We start from the raw sequence: 21,707 nt of genomic DNA, 5'->3' as shown, positions 1-21,707 counted from the left end.
GATATTTAAATGTATGTATTTGGGACAAACCTTTATATATAGCACCCAACACATTTGACGGATGTGATATGGTATCGAAAATTTAGATCTACAAAGTGGTGCCGAGTATAATATAGTCGGCCCCGCCCGTCTTTAGACTTTCCTTACTCGTTTTTCTTCTGGGCTTGCTTTTACTAACATCATATAGAAAAAAAATTGTCATTTTGAAAACCTACCTTAATTACTTCAAGAGCTGTATGTGTTTCTTCTGAAAACTTGATTCTTGAATTGTAACTAAATGGCCTGACGAAATAAGCGCTGTTTGGTCTATCATATCTTTCGAAGTGTGAGAAAAAATACAGAGCCCGAAAAAATATCAACTGTAGTTGATATTTGTATGAATGTCCATTTACTAGAGACATACAGTAGAAAAATGGACTCAAAATTTCGTGTTTATTGTTAAAGAAGTTTATAAAAATGTATTTTAGTGCTCACCAATATGGAAAATATTTATAGCTTATTTAGATTAAAGTCTTTACTTTAAAATAACATCGAGAAGTAAATCGATACTAAGTGGGGAAATAGAATTTGGTGTCGTTTTCGAATGTCCTTCTGGGTGGACATCGGTAGTGAAAGGGTTAAAGACGATATGAAGAATTTTTCATAATTATCAAAGACAAGTTGACCTTATTCAAACAACATTTTCATGGAAATCGTCTTTTAAGGTTTGAATTGTCTGCGGATTTAATTTTTTGGAATGGGAAAATGTTCCATCATTTTTGCCGCAAAAATTTTGTTTTTATCCTCAAACATAAAATGTTTGTCTAAGTAAGAAAAAAATAACATGGTTGCTATAAACATGTTACACGTTCATTATCAAAAAATAACATTTTGGTCCAGGTGGTGACAATATTCCTGCTCTGGGTGTATGCTTTGGCCAATAGGACAACTTATGAAAGCCGCGAAATTGAAATGTAACTTCGAGAATCATCTCATTTGAACCTTCACGAGAAGGTTTTTTTTTCAAAAATAGATCCATGGTGAAGGGTATTTTAAAATTCTGACCGGCCCTATTTCCTTGTTTTCGAGTTTATTTATTTCTTTTATTTTCTCATAAGTCCTTTTGCATCTCATCTGTACTCGTATATATGGAATTTCTTCATTTACATACCTGTGTGGCCATTATTAACCATCTTCAAAGGATACGGTAGCAAATTATGGTAACCAATCATATCGACAGCAGGCATATGCAAAGGTATTGTCTACGAAGAAATCAAAAGTCAGAATCTGAAATGCATTTCCACGTCAGACATATTTACCTTTGAGATGTGAAGAGCAATGGGTGATTGAGTTTTACCGGCACAGTGTCCATGTCGTCGAGCCCAACGTCTTTGATTTGGCTCGGAATATCCAAAGATATTACCAAAGGAGACTGAAAATACAAACAAAAGGCATTGGGATATGTAATGGAATTTCAAACTTTAAACACATATTTTGCAAATGTTAAAATAAGAACAATTTTAGCAACAATTTTCTTTTAAAAATTTTATTTTACTTTTATTGTAGAGTCATTCAATTTAGTGTATATAAGACCTAACTTGTTACAACTGTTGTATTCAATAAATTTCGTTTATTCTTGCAAAAGCAATTTAATCCTCGTTGATATCAAATTTGGTTTCGGTGAAACGAATATAATTTTTTTTTGGAAAAATGTCGATTAATTCTCAAGATCTCCTTTTAAGCAAATAGTAGGGATATTCTAAAATTTAAAAAAAAGTAAACCCAAATTGAAAGAAAATTTTATTTTAATTTAGAAAACTTTTTGATTATTTTGCACGAAAAGATGTTAGATTCGGATCTGTAACGGGCTAATTTAAGCCAACTAAGCACCCAACGCTGCCTGTACTTTCCAGAGCAAAGGCATTGCAAGAATGTCTTTAGTGCCATACGAAGTTAAATATGGTCGCACTTGTAGTAAAATTTACGAATTTAAAGAAATAATGAATTATTTTGTGGGAAGTAAAAATTTTGTAAATCGTTATTCTTAATTTGTGTGTAATATTTTCCCGTTTTTAGTTCATTTAACTATCGTCCACAAAAAATTATTCGAGTAAAGGAAACTTTCTCCAAACATAATAATTCAACACTAAAAAAAATATTGTCGTGGGTCAAAGATTTCATGTCTTTAAAATACGAATGCAAATTTTGCTTAGCATAGAAGACGCATTTCTCTACTATAAAGTTTTTTCCTTGTCCAAAAGTCGATAAACTTTTGAATGAAGTCGTATTGTCCTTATAATTAAGTGATTTCACTTAAAAATGGGTATCATAACGTGAAAGAAAAAATGCTTGGGCTAAGGTCAAATTGACTTTATTAATTCAGAAAAATTCTTTAAATTCAATGAAATTGACTTTAATTTGATGTTTTTTGCATCTTGACTACAAAGCAAAAAAATAAGGATCACAACAAACAAGAAGCCACATTCATGGTTTTCAAAAAGACGACATATGTACCGGGGTTTTCCGAAAGGTTTGAAAAACCAAATATTTACAAAAAGGATTACTACAAATTAGCGCTAAAGTGTAACAGGGCAATAAATGACCTATTTAGTAAAACAAAAACCAAACAATTAATTTTGAAGAATTTTGTAATCATTTTAAAGCCCAGTAGACTTTACTCAAACAAAATTTTCATTCATATAAATATACCCATTTTTAAGCCGAATCACTTAACCTTTTCGACCCTAAAGTTGCCTGTGGGTAATTTTTTGTGTTTTGAGACTCACTGACAGTGTTGTTTTTGTTCATAAAACTGTAACGGTGTCGAAAGCTACAAGTGTTTTCTTCAAGTTGAATGAAAAATCAGTTAATTTGGTTGTCAATTAGCAAGAATTTTTCATTAATACACACGTGCCTCAAGAAAAAAATATTTGCGAATTTGGAAAACGTTTTTTATAAATTACACTTTTTTCAAAAATTACAACAAAAGTATTGAAAGTTTTTATTAAATCTGTTGTAATACATATCGAATAAAATATTTGTGGAGGTCAAATCTTAGAATTCCAAAAAAACAACAAGTGAGAAATTTTTAAAATTGAAAAGTCGCCCACAGGCAACTTTGGGCAATTGTGGTAGAAAATTACATATTTTTGGACATGGGACCTAGAGAAAAAAGGTTTGAAAAACAATGATATTAAACAAATTTTGAACTTCGATTGGGATGTCCCAGTGACGAGGAATGTGGCAATGATGTGGAAGACATATCTGCAGTGCTGAGGAGGAATTTGAAAGGAATCGTAAAAAGGGAAGAAGCCATAGATATCTGCCTTCTTGGCAACATACTGGTGGATTAGCACGAATATTGTCGCTTTACTAAACTTTGGTTTTTTAGACTGTTAAACTGGCATGGTTTCAGAACAAAAAAAAAAAAAAAAACAAGTAAGTAAAGTAGAAAGTCGGGCGGGGCCGACTATATCATACCCTAAACCACCATTGCAGAATTAGTAATCATAAGCATTTGTGGGGTAACATATAGGTCTGGGAGATAAACCGCAGTTGCATATTTAAGAAAATTAAGGGGTACATGTCTATGGGTGCTTTGTGTCAATCTGACTATAGCTCATAGTCAATGTTGCCAGGGAAAATGTTCGGTTTACCCTACAAGGACAAAAATTTTTTTTCTCTTGTTTCGTTATTATATTTTGTTGCCAACGAGCCTCTAAATAGCCGATAGGCGCTGAGGCTAAATTAAAATATGAATACACGAATTTTATAACGTTTTACGTTCAAATAAATAAATAAAAAAAAAATAAAAAATAAAAAAAAAGTTCCCTACTTTCCCATACATTCCCAAACAATTTTCCCTACTATATTTTTCTTTAAATTTAAAAAAATTGTACAAAACAAAAATGGTTCTAAGTACTTTATTATCTTAAAACATGAATATGCAACGTATATAACTTAGAATATAAATTTGTATTACCACCACGGTTGCCACAGTTGGTAGAATTCTACCCAAATTAGTAATCTTTTTTGTTAAATCACTATTAAAATAAAATTTTGGAAAAAGTTTCTATAAACAAATTTTTGTGAGAAATTTTCTATAGAAATAAAATTTTGACAATAAATTCTATAGAAATAAAATTTTGAGACAAAATTCCCAAAAAATAACATTTTGAGAACATTTTTTATAGAAATAATATTTTGAAAAAAAAAAAATTCTATAGAAATAAAATGTTGACAAAATTTTCTACAGGAATAAAATTTACCACACATTGTTAAAGATGAAGCCTTGCCGGCTTCTAATTTCCTCCTCTAGAGCCACCAAAATGTAAAAATTATTACAAATTGTATTGAGTGAAAATGTCCTACATTGTGGCCCTACGTCCCTACAAGACGCTAAATATTAGAAAAACCCTACATATAGGGAATTTTCCCTACTTCTAGCAACACTGGCTGTGTTGATATTGCACCTACGGAGTTAGTATGCCACTAATATTGAGCCCTTTATTAAAAAAGAGAAAATCGTTAAATTAGTGTGGGTAATAAATACAAATTTGTAACAATCGAGCAATATTCTTATGTAAGAGCTATAAGTACGTATAAGTACGATCGGCTAGTACATCAAAATTTGAAATTTGTGTAACATTGGTTAATAAATAAGAGTACTTTGGCCAAATTTGGGAAAATCGAGCGATGCATATATATGGAAGCTATATCTAAATCTGAACCAATTTGCATACTATTTTGCGGGTTTGATTAATACCACAAAAGGTTACCTTGTGCAAGATTTGAGTAAGATCAGTTAAGAAATGAGGCCTGTATGGTCAAACATTAGGTTATTAGTGGCGAATTTTTCAAAATCGGCTTATACATATATGGGAGTTATATCTACATCTGAACCGATTTCGATGAAATTTTGCACATATAGTTAGTACTATAGAGGACTGGATCTAGCCAACTTTTAGTAAGATCGGTTAATAAATAAGGGTTCTATGGCCAAATTTGGGAAAATCGGGCTATACATATATATGGGAGCTATATCTAAATCTGAACCGATTTCGATGATTTTTAGCACATATAGTTAGTGCTATAGAAGACTACATTTAGCCAAATTTGGTTAAGATCGGTTGATAAATAAGGGTTTATGGCCAAATTTTGAAAAATCGGGCGGTACATATATATGGGAGCTATATCTAAATCTGAACCGATTTCGATGATTTTCTGCACATATAGTTAGTGCTATAGAAGATTATATTTAGCCAACTTTGAGTAAGATCGGTTGATAAATAAAGGTTTTGTGGCCAAATTTGGGAAAATCGGGCGATACATATATGTATATATGAGAGCTATATCTAAATCTGAACCGATTTTGATGAAATTTTGCAGACTTGAAGGGCGATGGAAAAGATTACTTTTTGCCAAATTTGGTGACGATCCGCTTGAAAAAACGCGCAACGTGACCCCATTTGTCGAAATCGGGCGATACATATATATGGGAGCTATATCTAAATTTGATCCGATTTCTTCCAAATTCAATAGCGTTCGTCCTTGTGCCCAAAAAACTCCCTGTACCAAATTTCATCAAAATCGGTTAATAATTGCGACTGGAATCCTGTGAACAACAAATACATGGACAGACAGACGGACGGACACCAAGCGCTAGATCGACTCAGGAGGTGATTCTGAGTCGATCGGTATATATTTTATGGGGTCTAAAATCAATATTTCTGGTAGGCTCGTTTTTTTGCCGATCAAACTTATTATAGCCGACCACTATGTGGTTTAGGGTATAAAAACATTTTCGTGAATCACGCATGATTCACGCGAAGCCGTGAATGAAATTTAAACTAAATCTCGTGAATGTGCGCGAACGGGACTAAACAAAAATGTGTCGTGCATGAACAAAAATCAAATTGTGTTCGTGATTTGCGTGAGTAAAATTTCTCCGAAATAACGCTCACGATTAAAATTCATTTACGTGAATCACGCATGATTCACGCGAAGCCGTGTATGAAATTTAAACTAAATCTCGTGAATGTGCGCGAACGGGACTAAACAAAAATGTGTCGTGCATGAGCAAAAATCAAATTGTGTTCGTGATTTGCGTGAGTAAAATTTCTCCGAAATCACGCTCACGATTAAAATTTACGTTCACGATCCAATTCACGCTCACGATAAAATTGACGTTCACGATGAAATTCACATTCACGTTAAGACAGAGACAGAAAAAAATCACACTCACGAACAAATTCCCATCCACTATTCAAGCTCACCGAATTTAATCACCTTCACGGATTTTATCACGCTTCAGATTTCAATAGCGTCCGTTGCTCGATTGTGAAACGTATTTAAATTTTGCTAATGGTTGCGTCGTGAGATATGAATATAACTTACTGATCAGTAACTGCAGCTAGTCATGAGATTTGTCGTGAATCACGCCAATTGCCGTGTTCCGAAAAATTTCCAGAGTCACGAGATTTGTTGTGAATTACGAAAATTGTGGTGAATGATGCAGGAACGTGAGGCATAAACTTTGTTCGTGTGTGAGCGCGAGTATAACTTTTCGTTTCGTGAATTTGCGTGAACGTGAATTCCTACCCACATGTCGTGCGTGAGTATAAATATTTCTTCGAGAATGCGCGTGAGCGTAAGTGAAATTTCACTCACGCGCACATCTAAGTATATATTTACTGTAATAATAACAAAAAATGTAAGAAATCCAATAAAACTTCATTGAAAAGTTTACTTTTTAGACTTCATTGAAAAGTTTATTGACTTTGGCTTGAGCACAATATATTTTTCAGTGTACGGCGCAAAAATACAAAAAACTATACATTGCCCCAACTGTAAGACGAACTTCAAGTAACACAGAATTTCTTTTTTATTCAATCACGAAATTAATTGATCTAATTATTTTTTTGTTTGAAATATCTTCAATCACAGTTTAAATTGGACATCAAAACAAAATTACTTGATTAAACAATTGATTTCAATTAATTTTTTAATTGATTGCATTTTAATGCAAAACTCAATTAATTTTTTAATGAAAAACGTAATTACTTTCAAACACTTTCTTAACTGACTTAGTTTTTTTAGTTTGATTAAAAATTGATTATTTCATATAAATTTTTAATTAAAAATTTAAAAAAACATCCATAAAGTTTTTTAAACGGACTTAGTCTTCCGAGTTTGATTAAAATGTTATTTGTGTCAATTAAATATTTTAATTAAAAATTTAAAATTTTTCAATCATTGACATAATGTTTCTAGTTTGATTAAACAGTTAGTTGTATCAATTATTTTTTGTTTTAATTGAAAAAGTTTTCAGCTTTAATAAACTGTTTAATTGGAATTATTTTGGGGATATATTTTTTGTATACACAGAAACACTCCCCTCGGCCCATAGAGCATGCATATAATTTAACTACAGACTTTTTTTCGTGCACACGGATGGGCGGACATGGCTAGATAAATTCAGGATTAAAAAATATATATAAAATAAATATAACAATCGTTATCGTTGTAAAAATTTCATTCAGGGGACACCCGGGTTTGAACCGGGGACCTCTCGATCTGCAGTCGAATGCTCTACCACTGAGCTATATCCCCATATGTGGGTTGCTAGCAAAATTATAATATGAATCCTGTACACAATGCATCTTGAAATTTCACCTACTTTCAAAATGACGCATGCGCATTAAGGAATTGAAGGAATCCTCCCCCACAAATGTAAATTACACACAATATTCATTGAAGAGCTTTTCTTTTTATTTGCTACACTAACGAAGCTTTTAATGGATGAAATTCAAATTTTGGAATTTGGAAAATCTTGAAATTTTGCATTAACACTCTCTTGTGTATCATGTAAGGAATGTAGACAATGTGGTATTCTGTACATATTTATCTAAACTCGTGAAGAAATTTCCCAAATTTATTTCATTAAATATTATATTATTTTCTTTATTTTAAAGGAAATTTGTCTTACTTCAAAGACGTGTTTTAACGGAGGGACGCCAATTTCAAAGCTTCGTGTTCTAAATTAAAAAAAATATTCTTAAATCAAAGCTTACGATCTTTTAATTAAAATTTCTCTATTAAACAAAATTTGCTTAATATTGTATAAAATGCGCATTCTAAAATTTAGGTTGCATAATTTTTTATATTAGGTCAATATTTTTGTTCAATTACAAGCGAGAGGTATGCACGTGAGTATTATAAAATATTGTGACTCACGAATAATTTTATGAGTAATTTAAATTAGCGACGTGTCTGAAAACATGAACATGATGAAAAACGAGAGCGTTATTAAACTCTTAACATCCCAGGTGTCACTAAAATGGTAAACGAATTCAACTCGTAAGCGTTTTATTCCGTGAGCGGGATTATTTTCGTAAGTGTATTTTCGCAATTCGTTACTCACGCATACTCACGAAGAAGTTATTTTCGTGACTCATGCACGACATTTGGTTTGTTAATCACGTTCACGCCCACTCACGCCGTTGCCATCAGCGTGACCCACGATTCACGCGTGAGTCACGAACATTTTCGTGAGTCACGACAATTTCGTGTCAGGTGTACACCTCTATTACTTCGTAAAAAGCAAATCCGCTCAAAATTTAGTTCGAAATTTCGACAATAAAATATATATCTATGTATATATATAAATATCAGCAAAATTTACTTGATAAAGGGATTTTGAATAAAATATTAAAATGAAATAATAACATATTTGTTTTTTGATTTATTTATAAATCGTCTGGTTTATTTATAAATGTTCTAATTTTGACATGCTAGTATCATCATATGGAATAGGAATATAAATATTCGCAAAATTTACTTGATTAATGGATTTTGTACAAAATATTACAATAAAATATGTTTTTTTTCATGTTTTCTTACTTAAAAAATCTAGGGGACACCCGGGTTTGAACCGGGGACCTCTCGATCTGCAGTCGAATGCTCTACCACTGAGCTATATCCCCACATTGGCCGCCGCTGCAAAATCCCAATACAAATTTGCTATCAACACTATGACTGGCAATGTGTCCACTAAAAATAGACTTGAAAACAAATGTCGATAACACAATAGCATTAACCCATTAGAATGAAAATCACAAAACACCCACAAGAATGTAAGAATCGCATGATAACAAAACACAACACACACGAATATAGAAAAACTATAAATTTATGCGACACTCCTTATAAAATCTATGCAGACACATTACTTGGATTGGACAGAATACAATTATAGTAGGTTCATTTTGGTATTTTAATATATTTCTAAGAGCTGAAATACAATAATAAAACAAATACTTTATTTTGTTTACTTATATGGTTTCTGCTTCTATGTTAACATTACACTTTTAATTGTAGCTCATTACCCTTTGTCTAGTAAACTAAAAGAGTAGCTTAACCAACAGAGGAAAAATGTGTTTGTCAAATTGATTAAAGAAACCCTTTTGAACAGCAAAATGGTTATATGGACGATATTTCTTTAAAATTTAATTTGACTAAAAATCTGTCAATTTTGAACTTTATAAGAAGCAAATTAATTATTTCTAGTGAATTTTCTTGAATTTGTCGAAAAATATATACCTGGTCGGAAAAAACCAGACCCGCTTCGCTGCGCCTCCCTGAGAATATTTATTAAAAAATATGTATCGCATTTTCTTCAAAGTAAATTTTTAAGAAACATTTTGCGTTAACTTTGTCATCCATATCCTCACAGAATATTTCGAACGATGAGATAATAAGATAATCCTTCTGTAAACATTCCAAAGGATTTGAACTCTTTCAAAGAGTATGGCCTCCTTTTTCACACCATGGTTTACCTAGAAGTGTCCTTTATTATTATTAGTTTATTCAAAATCATAATAAATTATGAAAAAAAAATACAAAAAAATGAAGGTACTAACAACTAAGGTTTTCGAACTAAAGTGTCCTTTATATTTCAAACAAATCGGTCCATCTTAGCAAAAAGTCAGGGAGAGGATGGTCCTTCCTTCCTACCAATTTCTTTAAAAATTATCACTATATTCAAGTCGTTGGACCATCCTCCACAATTCGACTCAATTTCATGCGAGGTTCGTCAAGGGGAGCATCATATTTCCACTACACCCTCAAAAAAATCGATTCTGTAACATATACCCCAAACACATTTTGCTTCAAGCAAATATATTTTCAGGATTGGTCCAAACAAAATATTTTTTGTATTGTTCAAACATATTATGTTTCACCTTAGGGCATACACCGGTAGAAAAAATTTTAATGAAGTTTTCTTTGTGTGGGTATATTTTTAAGGCGCCAATTGGTTACTACCATTATTTTACTTGCAGCATACTCTCTAGGTCTTTCTTTCTAAACACATATATGTTTATAGGCTATTTCTAAATTAATATATGTTTGCATCTAAGCATATTATATTTACAAACATAATATGTTCTATCATAGTAACATATATGTCCCAAACATGTTATGCTAATTTATGAACATTAACACAAACAACACAATATTTTTAAGTGCAAGCATACACTTAAAAATATTGTGTTAAAAATTTGAGTTCCGAACATATAAATTTTACACCCAAACATATGAAAAACAGTCTTTTTCGTCCGTGTATATACAAACAATTTATGGTTCGTGCCAAGTTGTTAAAAAAATTAAGCATAATAACATTTTTAAAATGTCCCGATTAAGATGCCTTTACCAAACTTATACCGGTAAATGAAGCTTCGCCTATGTTCACGGTTATCAAAGTTGGTAGAATTCTACAAAAAGAATAGATTTGTTAGTGTTTGGTAGATTGGTAAAATTCTTGACATCTTGCTAAATTTCGCAAACTCTTCCTCTCAAAATAAGAGGCACTTCAGTTTTCCAAATTTTATATAGAAACAAATATTTTAGAAAATGTTCTATAGAAATAAAATTAAAAAAAAAATCTATAGTAATAAAATTTCTAGAAAATTTTCCATAGAAATAAAATTTTCAGAAAATTTTCTATATTAATAAAATTTTTAGAAAATTTTCTATAGAAAAAAAAATTTTCCATTTGTTTTGTTTTGTTATTGTTGGTTTTGTTCTTTAAGCATTGTTGTTATTTTTTTATTTCAGCTTAAAACCATACATTGACTAAACTACAAGAGTTGCTTAACCAACAGAGGAAAAGAATGTTTGTCAAATTTATTTGGGCAAAGCCCTATAGACTGCAAGATGGTTGGATGGACGCACGTTTCGGAATTACCACATTCCTCATCAGCATCCTCTACTTGCAGCAAAACTATCAACCAATTATCAGAATAAATTCAGGCAGTTTATTAAACCCAACAAAAACCACACTTGAACCCTCCGAAAAAAGGTTTTACATTGATAGCCGGCTTATGCCGAAATAAATTCGAAACAAACATATCTCTTTTTCTAAAAGATGTTTAGAAAATGTTCTATATACACTGAAAAAAATATTGTCGTGAGGCCAAAAATTTCATGTCCTTAAAATACGAATGCGTTTTTTGCTTAGCATAGAAGACGCATTTCTCTGATATAAAGTTTTTTTCCTTGCCTGATAGACGACAAAAATTTTGACCTTCCCTGGTATTCATTCTGAGCCAAAGATGTGGCTTCTTTAAAATAAATACATTTTTGGAACCTATCTAGCTTTAAATCTAGAATCACTAACATTAATATTAGAAGACAGATCTCATTTAGAGAATTTGTATTCTCTTTTAGCGATATATTATTAAAGCTATTCATGTTTTAAACTCGAAATCATAACAGATACTTCAAAGTAAAAAGTATTTCCTTAATTAAAAAACTTTAAACATTTCAGAAATTTTTGTCCTAAATTTAATAAAAAAAATTTTGAAACAAAGATTATAAACTTTCTTTTAATTAAAATTTCATTATTTTAAAGAAATTTTTCCTTAATAATATGTAAATTATTTAGGATGCGTAATTTGAGGTTGCGTAATCTTTAATATCACGTAAATATTTTTTTCAGTGTATACTTAAAAAAGTCGGGCAAAGAGGACCGAAATATAAAGCAGCCAATCTTTGTGCAGATGCAACCAAGAACATTCTCTGGAAATTTCAAGCAAATCGGAGAACATACAATTTATAGATATCTGTGTTTAATATAAAAACTCATTAAATTTAAAGAAAAAATCATTTCCTGGAAGTGTTCATAATTGACAAAAAAAAACTTCCAACATTGTTCGCTGTGTATCGATAGCTATAAATTCAAAAGACACGTGGACTCAATGAAGACTTTGAAATCTCGGACAGCTTCATATTAACATTTTGCCATATAGTTATAAAATAATAATAAAAAAACAAAAATATAAATATTAACATTCCCCTCCTGAGCCTCTGGCCCAAGTATTCCACAGTCCCAACTGTGATAAGAAACCGGTAAATGAGTGCTAATAAAATTTCTCGGTTTTTGGCACAACGCAGCACCACTATCACACGTGACTTAATGTGCAATTTTATGGTGTTAATAAATTTACTTTTCATTTATTATTTGTTTGTTTTATTAAAATTTTGATCGATTTAAATAAACATTTCTTTTTTTGCTCGCTCCGTGGTCAAGTTCATTCTCTGTTGTTGTTGACAGTTATCGGGGAATGTAGATAAAATGCTCCACAATCTTAGTAGAGACATTGTGGCCGGAGCAGGTGTAAAGTTGGAAACAGGTTAATTAAGTTATTTGTTATATATCTTGTGTCTTGATAAGCACAGAGAGTACTTGTGTGCATTCATTTATTGTTAAATTTATTATTTACAAATGGTTGAAAAGACTATGGCTACACACATTACAAAAGGGGAACACATACTTGATAAGTTTACATTTGTTGCACCTTTATTATCTAAGATTAGGATTGCAAACACTTTCCTCTTTAGCATATTCATGTAAAAATTATAAAATCTTACAGTTACATATCAAAAAAGTAGGTTTTTAAAAGAATTTCCATTGATAACATGTACTTCATATTTCTACTGCTGTAGAAATGCAAGCCGTAATTGATAGGGTTATCCTATGACTATGGTAGGGATTATTATCAGATTCAAACGTCAACTATTAGATTTTGTGTAATTTGCATAATGTCACAAGAGTCAAAAATAATCTACCAAAATTTTAAGAAAATTCTACCAACAATTTACCAAATTTAAAAGATCTTATCTATAACATTTTAATTAATTTGTGTGGTTTTTGTTATTGTTGGTTTATTCTTCAATTACACTAGTTTACCCTGAAAATGTACATTTGATGAGAGGTGGCTTTTCTTATGTATTTTGATCTGCTGAATTCGAAAAAAATGTTAAAAAATTTTTTATGGAACAGTTTTTGAGATATCCCGTTATTTTTAGTTTTTCGTTCATTTTTCACTAAACAAATTATATCTCGAGTTAGAAATGTCCGATTATATCGCTGTTGGTACTTAAAGGTATTGAGATGACGAATAATCGTGCACAGAAAAAAATTTCCAGAGTTAAACTAACGCTAAATCTAACTTATTTTTATTGGAAAAAAAGCTATTTGCTTGTAGTTGTTTTTTATTTTTATCGAAATTTTCCACAGCTTAATGAAATCTTACTTTTTTATGTATGTCTCAATTTTATGAACTAAACGTGAGTATAAAGTTCAATGACCGTACACATAAGATCAATATAAACGAAAACAAATGAACATTTTCGTACGATTCCCAAAAATAGTAAGAGTGAACTACTGTATGGTTAAAATGGTCATGATTTGGCGCCAATGATTTTCTTTTTTATTTTTAGTTAATTTTTTCTTCTATGAGATGATATAATTTTGTGAACTGTAGTTAAAAAGTACAACAGGGCATTAAAATTTCCTGGTTTTAACAACGCTTTGTGGAAATCTCAAAATGTGTTCATTCTTCCTATAAAACAGTTCACTTTTTTTCGGTGTGCAAATATGCTCTAAAAAAAAGCACGCGGTTCCAAAGATTTTGTTGTTACTTTAACAAGTAACAAATCTTTCAAATAAAGTGTCCTATTTTTAAACGATTTTTTGCTTTCTAGTCAAGATGCAAAAAGACAACATATTTAAAGACAATTTCATTAATTTTAAAGAATTTTCCTGAATTATTAAAGTCAAGTTGACCTTACCCCAAAAAATTTTTCTTTCATGTTATGATATCCATTTTTAAGTAAAATATTTTTTTCAGTGCAAAATTCTTTGGTTCAAAGACATACGGCTTTAGTGGAGGGACGCAAATTTCCCAGATTCATGTCCAAAATTTATTGAAAAAAATGAATGATGAAGTTAAGATTGTAAACTTAAAATTTTATTATTTTTAAGAAATTTGTCCCTAACATAATATTGCGTGTCTCATATTAGGTCAATATTTTTTCATTGCATACGTTGGCTAAACTACCAATTTATTCTGCTAATTGGTTGATAGTTTCACTGCAAGTAGAGGATGCTGATGAGGCATGTGGTAATTCCGAAACTGTCGTCCCTCCAACCATCTTGCAATCTAGAATCAAATAAATTTGACGAACATACGGTTTCTCTGTTGATTAAGCTACTCTTGTAGTTTAGTCTACGCAAACATCTATAACATTTTAATTAAATTAAAAACTATATTAAAATTTTTAATTTAAAAAAATATAATTGAACATTTTGATCGGTAATATATAGTTCATTAAAATTTGACTTGAATCTAAAGAAAAAGACAATTATAATTATAATCGGAAAATTCATAAAAAAGTATAAACTCTTAACTAATTCGCTGATTAATGATATCAATTTCAAGATTCACGTAATTTCAATTGAAAAATTAAGTGGATAAATTAATACAAAATAAGGATAAGGATAATAAGAAATAAGGATAACTTTCCTGTGTTAATGTGAGAAAATTGAGGTTTCTTACATTTGCGGATTTAGCAGCTGTTTTTTTAATTACAAACAGAAAAAGTAAAAATGCGATGTTTTTAGTTTACACCGTATATTATTATTTTAAGATAAAATTAAACACCTCTTGTGTGAGTGTCCTGCATTTTGTGTAAGGCGTAAGCAAATTTTAGGGGCATATAGCTTCAGATTACTAGCGGAACTGGAAAAGGTTAACTTAAGCAGTCTGCTAATGTTTTTGGAACAATCTGGTTGGTTCAACAGAAGAAAATAATCGAGAAGGTTCAACGGTTAAAACTAGAAGTGCCCATATGTAATAGGTACTTTTAGTTAATGTGGTATCACAATGGACTGAATAGTCTAAGTGAGCCTGAATCTTAATCGGGCTGCCACTTTAACCTAACCTAAGATAAAATTAAATGTTGGACATTTTATTTCTTGTGATTTAACTTAAGGTTGGAGTAAACAATCTTGCAGTTAAGAGTTTTGGATTTGTTACAAATTCCTGCATTTAAGAAGTCATTATTGTTTAAGAAAACAGGAAGGAGCTAATTACAAACGAAGACGACTACATTGGAAAAAAATAATTTACATTAAAAAAACCTGCTGTCTTTATTAATAGAGCAAATATCAAAGCTACAGAGGAACAAAATTTTGGACAATCGAAATTTCCCTTTCCATTAAGTATTTTCAGTGAAAGCAAATAAGAATTCATGACAAACGCTGCAACAATTGCCTCCAAACTGTTTTATTTGCTTCTGATGAAAATTGTTTAATATCTTTCTGTTTTAATTTTCGTCGGCGACGGAAGTTTCTGACACGGCTGAGCCTTATAATATGGTATATTTGGCGGAGTATAGTGAAAATCCCACTTTAAATATATTTCCAATTATACAGAGAGCTCTCCGGATGACTGAGAAATGGGCGAAAGATAATGGTCTTGGTGTAAATCCAGCAAAGACAGAAATAGTCATGTACTGCAAAGATCGCAAAACTCCCACGGTTAGGCCCATTTCCTTAGGGGGTACTGAAATTCCCTTTGGTGAGTGTGCAAAATACCTTGGCGTTATTTTGGACAGGAAGCTGAATTTTAGGCTTAATATTGAAGAGAGGGCGAGAAAAGCCACGGTAGCTTTGTACTCGTGCAAAAAGGCAATAGGGAAAAAGTGGGGACTAAGACCAAAATTTGTGCATTGGCTATACACGGCAGTGGTTAGACCTATAATGCTATATGGTGTTGTAGTCTGGTGGCCGGCACTTCAGAAACCGACTTGTTTAGATAAAGTTCAGCGTATGGCGAGCTTATGTATCTCAGGCGCATTTAGTAAGACAGGAACAGACTCCCTTAATGTCATGCTACATCTATTGCCTTTAGACATTTTGGCCAAACAGTCAGCTACAACAACGGCTGTGCGGTTGCGCGAGCTATCGCTGTGGTCGGAAAAAATGTACGGTCATAGTTCGGTCCTCAAAGTAATGCCAGATGTGCCTAACGTAGTGGATTACACCCTGGCAAAACCACTTTTCGACAAAAAGTTTGAAACTCTAATTCCCAACAGTGAGGCGTGGTGTACACAGACCCCGGGGAATAAAAGATATATATATTTCTATACTGATGGCTCCAAATTGAATGGACAAGTGGGGTTCGGAGTATATTCTAAAGATCTGGAAATTCGAATAGCGAAAAGATTACCTAATCACTGTAGTGTTTTTCAGGCTGAAATATTGGCAATAAGAGAGGTGGTGAATTGGCTGAGAAGTAATGTTCCAACAAATATTGGCATTAATATATACTCAGACAGTCAACCTGCAATAAAATCCTTGGACTCTGTGTTCCTTAACTCAAAAACGGCCATAGACTGCCGCAAATCTCTCAACGAGATGGCTGAGCAGTACAATATTCACCTAATATGGGTGCCTGGTCATAGGAACATACCGGGGAACTGTGAAGCAGATGTGTTAGCAAGGCTAGGAACTACCTTACATATTCCAGGGGAACTAGAATCTGTTGGTATGCCTCTGGCCACCTGCAAGCTCTTACTGCGTGAGAAGGCTGTTATGATGGCCAATATTCGATGGGAAAATTGCAAGGGTTGTAACGACACCAAGCAAATATGGCCCCATTTAAACTTAAACCGCACACTAGATATGCTAGTGTTCTCAAGGCGTCAGATAGCACTCCTAATATCTGCTATAACGGGTCGCTGCCTGATAGGCGAATTTGCAAAAACTATAGGTGCGAAGTATAATGACTATTGTATAAAGGCCGGTACTCTGTTCGGTTTTCGCGTTGAAACTCCATACAAAACCAAAAAATGCGAAAAATTTGCGAAATTTTTTCCATTTGTGATACTTTGTTTTTTCGTGTTGAAAAACTGACGTTTATAGCACGGCGCCATTTGCAATGTGAATTAAGAAATAATTTATTTATTAAAAACTATTTGTGCGGGTTTATAAATCAAACACGGACCATATTTTTGTTCCGAAACTATACAAAGGATCAAAGGAATAGCAGATCAATTGCCCAAGGAAAAATAAAATTTTATTTTGTAAAAACAAGCAACAACCACCAACTTAATCCAATATCGCTCCCTGTAAAATAGCGCTCCAAGCTACCTAAAAAAACGCCGCTTTCTATGTGCGAAATAATGGTTTCCATAAAAATTTTTCGCAAGAATGAACATAGTACCGGCCTTAAGCTGTCATGACGTGGAGGAAAAGGAATCAATTAAACACCTCTTGTGTGAGTGTCCTGCTTTTTGTGTAAGACGTAAGCGAATTTTAGGAGCATATAGCTTTAGATTACTGACTGGCCTGGAAAACGTTAACTTAAGCAGTTTGTTAATGTTTTTGGAGCAATCTGGTTGGTTCCACAAAAGTAAATAATGGAGAAGGTTCAGTGGTTAAGACTAGAAGTGCCCATATGTAATAGGTACTTTTAGTTAAATGTGGTATCACAATGGACTGAATAGTCTAAGTGAGCCTGAAATTTAATCGGGCTGCCACTTTAACCTAACCTAACCTAACCTTTCCAATAAGAAAATTTGGTTATGCAACGGAAACTATTCAGTGTTCTTTTCCAATGACAACCTTATAATGCATTTCTATTATTTTTTGCAATCGGCGTAATACACGAAAGAGAAATGGAAGAGGTGCCTGTTGAAATATCGCTCACTATAATTAAGCCAGTCAGAGAACAAAAAAACTGGATTTGTTTCAAACATTCTGAGGCATTTGTTCAAATAAATTTTGCTAAATAATTAGCAAAATCTTGCTAAAATTTTGGAGAATTATTCGTAGGAACACAAGATTATCTAATGAAAACAAAAACTATGAACAGTACAAACGATTTTAATATATTTTATTTTTAGTTTATTTATTTGAGTAGGTATGACTTCATTCATCAAATTTTCTTTCAATAAAAAATATAAAAAGTATACGTTTTTTAAATTTTCTTTCGAAAATTATTTTTATAAGTTTATAAGAATTTTTTTCTTATACACAATAATTCCATGTAAGAAAAACAACGCAATAAGAAACAAATTTCAAACTTTTTCAGAATAGCTTATATACATTTAAATTAGGCTTAATCAACACTAATTCCTTCTGAAAATATTGATATTGTTAGTAAATTCAAGGCTACATTTACAAACACGGCATAGGCTTATTTCCATGGATATTCGGCTTTGTCGACGAATAATACCCCCCATCCACCATAGGATGGAGGGTATATTAACTTTGTCATTTCGTTTGTAACACATCCAAATATTGGCCTAAGACCCCATAAAGTATATATTTTGGGTCGTGGTGAAATTCTAGCGATGTCCGTCCGTCTGTTGAAATCACGTTAACTTGCGAACGAAACAAGCTATCGAAACTTGGCACAAGTATTTGTTATCGATGTAGGTCAGATGGTATTGCAAATGGGCCAAATCGGTCCACTTTTACGAATACCCCCATACAAACGGAACCCCAGATTTGGCTTTCAGAGCCTCCTAGAGAAACAAATTTTATTGGACCCGGTTGAAATTTGATACGTGGTGTTAGTATATGGGCCCTAACATTCATGCACAAATTGGTCTATATCGGTCCATAAATATATATGGTCCCCATATAAAGAAAAAGCTTTAAGATACCTTGCCATCGGCAAGTGTTACGCATCCATCCTCAGAAATGTCACCAGCATTACTGAGGTGGTATAATCCACCGCTGAAAAACTTTTTGGTGTTCGGTCGAAGCAGGAATCGAACCCACGACCTTGTGTATGCAAGGCGGGCATGCTAACCATTGTACCACGGTGGCAATCCATGCTTTAGTTTAAATTGAACTCGACTTGTTCTATTTGCGGGGAGCGGCAATTTTTTTCCGCATTTATCATCGGTTTAACAATGGTATATAATTTTTTCGACGGTAGTCAAAAACCAAAAAAAAACACCATCTCTGGTGCTCCTAAAGTTGATTGCCACCGTTATTTTAGTCAAGTCACAATTTGTGATCCACAGTGTCCACCAGTAGAAGGGTAAATCATCACAGATGTGTACTAACTGCCTGTGTTTATATCATAGAATTCACAGTTTATCCATTTAGGTTTTCAAGATATGTGTTAAACAGTCTATTACTGCCCAATGTATCCAGAAAAATGCTAGATTTCTAAAATTTTCTATTTTGAAATCGTAAATCACTTTGATTGATTCCAAAACTAAAAAATTACCATTTACTATAAAAATGTGAAATCTCCCTGAATTTCAATTTGCAAACAATAAAACAACAATCAATCATGGTATGTGACACAATTTACTAATTAACTGTATAAATAGCCATAATGAATGAATACGCATGGATTTTTAAGAATTTTATCACACAACATTGCATTGGCCTTGAATACAAGATAAACTCAACATTTTGCAATTTAATTTTGGATACCATTTACCACATTGACCACTTGAAATGCCTTAAAAATCGAGTTCATCTTGAAGACTGATTCAGAACTCGCGTTGTTTCATAACCAGGAAATACCCAAACGAAATATCAATGGTTTTATGAAGTCATAGGATATATATAAAATTTTGAAATAGTTCGATATAATCCTTGAAATTGGTTTGGATGATAATAGCAAATGCAAATTGAAAAACATTGATATTCAGATATTGGTATAAATTATCCCAGTAAAATATGAAAAAAATTAACAACTCGTGCGATGTTTGAATTAAAATTATATTCCCGTTTTGAGATTTTCATAAGGAAAATCTAATTTTATTTAGCTACCATTTACGAAATTACTCCTTCTCATAAAAGTGGACTAGAATACACCGTAGTTCATTCTTACAATTTTCGGGTATTGCACGAAGACTTTCTTATGTTTTATTTGACATTGGACTAATTTGTGCCGTGTAAAGCCAAGAAGGGTCAGTCTAAGACCCATCGTTTAGTACACCCAAAAAACAGGGAACCTACCAGAAGGAAAGTTTTGGTTAATTTTAGAAAATTAACAGTTACAAATTTTACAATTGTTTTTATCACAATGGACTGAATAGTCTAAGTGAGCCTGAATCTTAATCGAGCTGCCACTTTAACCTTACAAATTTTTGTTAAAACTGTTTTTCTAATTGCAATTTTTGACCGTTGAAGTAACGTGTTTCAAATTTTATTATAATTAGCATTCTAACTATGCATGCCAAACTTGGTTAAAATCGGTTCTGATTTAGATATAACTCCCATATATCATTCACCCGATATTTATTTAATTGGCCACAGAGGTCAGATTTGCGCCTTGATTTGCTTCAAATTTGGCACAAATAATACAACTGATGACAAGTAGAATTAATATTGTAGCAATCAAGGCCGCATTCAGGGGGGGGGGGTGAGGGGGATCAAACCCCCCCCCCGAAATGAATGAATATTTTTATATAAATAAATATATATTTTTAGCTGCATAGAAAAATCTTATCGAAGATGTTGAAGAAAAGCTGAGGTTTTATTTTGAAAAACGCTTACCTGTAAAAATAGCACAAATCATAGAATACTAGTTGAAAAGCCCGTCAAACGACGGTCGAAAAAAACAAATTGTTTTTGTTCTCGCACCACAAATTTCATTTAAAGAAAATAAAATTTTGACAAAATTTTCTATATAAATAAAATTTTGCAAAAATTTTCTATAGAAATAAAATTTTGCAAAAAAATTCTATAGAAAAAAAATTTGCAAAATTTTTTCTATAGAAATAAAATTTTGCAAAAATTTCCTATAAAAATAACATTTTTACAAAATTTTCAATTGAAATAAAATTTTGACAAAATTTTCTATAAAAATAAAATTTTGCAAAAATTCTATATATATTATCAAGAGACTGAATTTTAAAAAGAAAATATAATTTTGACAAAATTTCCTATATAAATAAAATTTTGCAAAAATTTTCTATAGAAATAAAATTTAGCAAAAAGATTCTATAGAAAAAAAATTTTGTAAAATTTTTTCTATAGAAATAAAATTTTGCAAAAATTTCCTATAGAAATAAAATTTTTACAAAATTTTCAATTGAAATAAAATTTTGACAAAATTTTCTATAAAAATAAAATTTTGCAAAATTCTATATAGATTGTCAAGAGACTGAATTTTAAAGAAAATATAATTTTGACAAAATTTTCTATATAAATAAAATTTTGCAAAAATTGTCTATAGAAATAAAATTTTGCAAAAAAATTCTATAGAAAAAAAATTTTGCAAAATTTTTTCTATAGAAATAAAATTTTGCAAAAATTTCCTATAGAAATAAAATTTTTACAAAATTTTCAATTGAAATAAAATTTTGACAAAATGTTCTATAAAAATAAAATTTTGCAAAAATTCTAT

General features: G+C 31.6%; 1 protein-coding gene and 2 non-coding genes across 3 annotated transcripts in view; all 3 read right to left on the bottom strand.

Annotated features, from left to right (window-relative positions):
• Positions 1-21,707, bottom strand: part of CAH9 (Carbonic anhydrase 9) — a 55,186-nt gene that overhangs the window by 15,351 nt on the left and 18,128 nt on the right. Inside the window, exons 2-3 of the mRNA XM_075291536.1 lie at positions 1,299-1,411; positions 1,151-1,241 (exon numbers count right to left, since the gene is read on the bottom strand). Coding sequence (XP_075147651.1) covers positions 1,151-1,241; positions 1,299-1,411 — 204 coding nt within the window. The remainder of the gene's footprint in view (positions 1-1,150; positions 1,242-1,298; positions 1,412-21,707) is intronic.
• On the bottom strand, positions 7,519-7,590 carry TRNAC-GCA (transfer RNA cysteine (anticodon GCA)). Its single transcript has one exon. It is a non-coding gene; the product is annotated as a tRNA-Cys (tRNA).
• On the bottom strand, positions 8,892-8,963 carry TRNAC-GCA (transfer RNA cysteine (anticodon GCA)). Its single transcript has one exon. It is a non-coding gene; the product is annotated as a tRNA-Cys (tRNA).

This window comes from Haematobia irritans, chromosome 1 (assembly GCF_050003625.1).
Source record: "Haematobia irritans isolate KBUSLIRL chromosome 1, ASM5000362v1, whole genome shotgun sequence".
NCBI classification, from domain to species: Eukaryota; Metazoa; Arthropoda; class Insecta; order Diptera; family Muscidae; genus Haematobia; species Haematobia irritans.
Note: the sequence above shows the minus strand (reverse complement) of the source record. Positions and strands in the feature narration are given on the sequence as shown.